Source organism: Nanorana parkeri, unplaced genomic scaffold (genome assembly GCF_000935625.1).
Source record: "Nanorana parkeri isolate BGI_ZX_2015 unplaced genomic scaffold, ASM93562v1 scaffold1157, whole genome shotgun sequence".
Taxonomy (NCBI): domain Eukaryota; kingdom Metazoa; phylum Chordata; class Amphibia; order Anura; family Dicroglossidae; genus Nanorana; species Nanorana parkeri.
In genome coordinates, this window is record NW_017307425.1 from 407,764 (window position 1) to 412,431 (window position 4,668).

Here is a 4,668-nt window from a genome sequence, read left to right on the forward strand (position 1 = left end):
ACAGGATCGAGAGGTGAGCGAACGCCGGTATGTGTTCTCTCACCTCCCGATCTACTGAGCCGACCTGTGACAGTCTCATTGTCACAGGTCGGCTAGAACTATGAGGTGAGTGAAAAGCACTCCCCTCATAGTTCTCCTTTTAAGGTAAAAAATGCCCGCACCTTAATACTACTTTAAATGAAATATATGATATTTAGGAATCTGGTGACATCGAAAGCAAAATGGACTCCAGAAAAAGACATAAACCGGTATTTATTAAATCTTTCCTTTGTGCTAAAAACAGTTGGAGTTCCCTTTTAAGTGTGATTTCTGGTTTCATTCCCCAGATCTTACTTCAGCGAAACAAAGATGGCGGTCACACCCCGAACGTAGATTTGGGGAAGGTCCAGCGGCAGTTTAGTGCTCAGGAGGTAGGTGGCTCTCCCCTGCTGTTGAAGTGCACGTGACACAATGGTTGTACTTTCAGACGGAACACATTTGTATCAATAGCTGTTGACAGCAGCAGAGTTAAAGGAGAACTATGGGGTCAGGGCTTTTCCCCATAGTACTCCTTAGGGTAACGGGAGGACACAAACTAGCATCCTCCCGTCACCCTAAGCTCAGTATATAGGGAGCTACAGCTCGCGGTATACTGAGGCTCCGCAGCCGGGACGGATCCCGACAATTATGTCTGGATCCGCCCAGCTGCGTGAGTGACAGCTGGCTCTGCCTATCTAGAGGCAGAGCCAGCTGTACCCGCCCCCTCCCCCGTCCGTTCCGCCAGTCAGCGCTGGCGGATCGGAGGGGGGGATCCAGCCCCTCCCCTGTCAGCGGACGGAGACGTGACAGGAGCGCGCGGGGGGAATCCAGCCCCTCCCCTGTCACGGCAGAGAGCCGTGACAGGATCGAGAGGTGAGCGAACGCCGGTATGTGTTCGCTCACCTCCCGATCTACTGAGCCGACCTGTGACAGTCTCATTGTCGCAGGTCGGCTAGAACTATGAGGTGAGTGGAAAGCATTCACCTCATAGTTCTCTTTGAAAGGAGACTTGTTCTGAGATAAATGTGCGCTTCCTGTCCTCCTGAAAATACCCGTTGTCTGGCTTTTATACACTCTTGAGTTACCGACCTGCAGCAAGTACCTGTCATGGGAAGTCCAAGCAAAGTCTGACCTCCCAGTTGCGGGTTGGTAATTACGTTCTGTTTCTGATGTCGGGTTTTATTTTTTTTCCTGTCTTTGTATTCAGCCATTTCTGAAAGAACTGAAGACCCTGAAGGAGCGCCTGCAAGTAGACGAGGATATCATCTCCAGTACAGCCGCCGAGAGACTCCTCCATATCTATAGAGAGCTCCGAGACCCCGGCCTGTTCTTCATATGACCGTCCCGAGGTTGTCTCTTCTACAGTCCAGGTGGAAGTCCTGTTAGTACCAATAGTTTGGGAGCGGATACATGGCGGGGGTCAGAAAGGGAGTCACTCCGGATCTGTAATGCCAAAGCACAGTCTAGCTGCACCGGTATACTTGTTGTATAGCATTTAGACGGCCTGTCCTCTCCGATCTATTTCACGTTGTAGAGTTTTGCCATAGGCATCCTCTGCTCATTCTGTCCCTCAAGGGATAAAGCACATGTAGCACTATGTCCCAATTCCATCACGGCTGTAGATGCTAGCTTGCATGGTCACCCCCTCCATTGCTGTTTGACCACATTGTTCAATAGGAGACTAATTTGATTGACAGCACTTGTCCCCGGCAGCAGGAGAGGGCCCGGGACCAGCGTCATCATTACTGATAGAGGCGGAGGTGGGGCCTGTCTTTTCTTTTGGATTTTTGCACCCTATGGTGCATAAGATGGGCTCCTGCTGGTGTTCAGCATCCAATCTTCCACGAGGATGACCCGGTTCAGGGTGTGGGTGCAGTGTTCTTCATACTTTTTACACTTTACAAACTCTGCCCGGGGTATGTAAACTGATCACAACTAAATATATACACAAGGAGAAGGGAGCATTGCAAAGTGGGCGGAGACAGCTCAGAGATTGCCACATATGTTGGATGGAAAAAAGAACCAACATATGTGGCAAGCCCATAAAGCCAGACTGACCTCACCCCCAAAGGTGAGATTTCAGTTCTTTCAATCATGGGCGCTCCGCATCACATGTGGTCTGTATGCAAATACAGCCTCCCTAGGAACGCCCATTCCTCCAGAGCAGTCTGATATTTGCATAACTCCTCCCAGGAGCCCGCCCACTGCTTGCACCAGGACTTGGGGCTCTTGAGAAAAGTACTAAGGCCAGGGTGCTGTGATATTTTCAGGAGGCCGTGTACACCACCCTGCCAACCCCTCCATCTGCCTGCATTGCAATGGGAAGCCTAGAGACCCAGTGATGACATCACTGGATCTAAAATAAGATATGTAATGAGATGGGGGGGGGGCAGAAAAGGCAAAATATAGGCAGATTAAGATTTTAAGGAAAAGTTTATATTACAAGGTAAGAGCAGCGATGGAATCGTATTAAAGTGTCTCCGTCGTATGGCCGGTCTTGTTGCGTTATGCCGGGATGAGGTTTAGAAGCGCTCGCAATGGAATTTGTTGGGTGTCGCATTGTTTACAGCTTTCTACAATTACTCAGAACTAACAATGAAATGTTTAAAAATGTGTAGAAACTGAGATATTGGGCAACTTTTTTTGTGTTTGTTTTTCTGTAACATGAATTATCTTCAATTTAAAGTGGAACACAGAAAAAAAAAAAAAAAAGTGTGATAACCGAAATTCATTATTTGTGGTGATTGTCTGAATGTGCCGGCGCGGTCAATGTGCTTCACCTCCTCCGGCAGTCTAGAACACGGGTAAGCCCCCCCCAAAGCCAGCGCCATCTTTCCTTTTACTGCTCACCTCTCTTCCTGCTTGTTTCAGGGGCCCGCCGTCCATGTCATACACAATACCCGTCCTGTCCACCTTCACGTCTCCATACTGAGGCTGGCGCTGTGCCGTTTATGTCCCCCTTCTGTTATCCCTGCTGCAGGACAACCACAAACCAAACCTAGCAAAATCCAGGGCCTCAGTTTTTTAGGGACCCGTCTCCCAAGCCTGGTACCGTACCAGAGTGCCTCAGGCCGTCTTATCACAGCATGCTCCAGCTCCTGTGGCGCCCTGTCAAGTCATCACATTCTATACGCGGTGTATAGGACATGAGGACAACGTGGCATGGTATACCATTGCTGTAGCGAAGGAAGAGACAGGCTGGAGGGAGCACTGTAACGGCCAGCCAGCTACCAGGATCGGGTGAGAACTAGAATTAGACCAGAGGAAGCACTTAACCCTTGAAGTGCCGTGTTAGCCCCACTGCAAGGCTTAAAAGAGAACTATGGGGTAAGTGGTTTTCCCCATAGTTCTCCTAAGGGTAATGGGAGGACATAAACTAGCGTCCTCCCGTCACCCAAAGCTCAGTATATTGCAAGCTACGGCTCACTATATACTAAGACCGCCGCATAACTGTCTAGATCTACCCAGCTGCGTGAGTGACAGTGTGCTCTGCCTATCTAGAGGCAGAGCCAGCTGAGCCCGCCCCCTCCCCCGTCCGTTCCGCCGGTCAGCGCTGGAGGATCGGGGAGAGTGGGAATCCCTGCGGGGAGCCGTGAGTGACAGTCGGAGATGATCGAGAAGTGAGCGAGCGACGGTATGTGTTCCCTCACTTCCCGATCTATTGAGCCGACGTGTGACAGTTTCGTTGTCACACGTCGGCTCCAACTATGAGGAGTGATTTTCACTCGCCTCATAGTTCTCCTTTGTACAATGTCCCCAGAGTTCTGCTTTAAGCTGCATGCATCTCACTTGTAGCAACCAATGCGAATCGGGTTCCTGCTGCCCAAAAAGTTTTCAAGTGCAGGTCACCAAGAGCTGACATTTCATAGACGGGGCTCTTGTGTGTGTTGTTAGCAGCCAACAGTCATCAGTTTTCGAGTTCCATCCGACAATCTGATTGCGGGATTTTATAAAGAGGAATTTCAGCACGATGGCCAAATACACAAGTGAAATGTATAGATGGCCCCATTCATTCCTGGACTGCGGCCGTACCCCTCTGGAAGGTTCAGCTGCCGCATGTGTGCGAGGGAGAGGACACGGCTGTAACATGACTCGTATGATGATTGCACTGAGGTTAGAGTTGCTGGACTCTTAGATCATAATAAGAAATGACCAGTTGTTGCACTCATGAATGGAATGGAGGGGAGTATCGTAATGTTGTGTTGGCTCCCTCACCAACGCTGACATCCTCCTACTTGGATTCTTCTGGGTTCAGCTTCTTCAGCCATCTTGATTGGCCGGCCTGGGATCAGGGCCTTCTTTAATGAGGGGCAAAAGGGGCAGTTGCCCCATGCCCAGTCGTTGTTGTGGGGCCCAAAGCAGCTGCCTCTTGAGCCCACAAAAGATTCACATGCGCCAACGTTCTGTGTACTATGTGATCGGAATCGCATACTGTTGCTCCGCCCCTGTCGTGTACCGGGACGTCTCGGGCGGGATCACGTCTCTTACGAGGTCACGTCTCCCTCTTATGGGGCTGGTGTGGGGGCCCAAGAAAATGTTTGCCCAGGGTCCAATCAATATGAAAGATGGCCCTGCCTGGGATGACGTAACTCCCGCCCCATGTGTGCGAGGGCATTATGCCGGAATTGTACCCTGAGCTGCGCATGTCAG

The 4,668-nt window shown here is 50.5% G+C and overlaps 1 protein-coding gene across 1 annotated transcript in view; it reads left to right on the forward strand.

Moving 5' to 3' along the window:
* FAAP100 (Fanconi anemia core complex associated protein 100) overlaps window positions 1-1,416 on the forward strand; it is a 12,412-nt gene extending 10,996 nt beyond the window's left edge. Inside the window, exons 10-11 of the mRNA XM_018568223.1 lie at window positions 327-410; window positions 1,226-1,416. Coding sequence (XP_018423725.1) covers window positions 327-410; window positions 1,226-1,357 — 216 coding nt within the window. The 3' untranslated portion in view covers window positions 1,358-1,416. The remainder of the gene's footprint in view (window positions 1-326; window positions 411-1,225) is intronic.
* The last annotated feature ends 3,252 nt before the right edge of the window (window positions 1,417-4,668 follow it).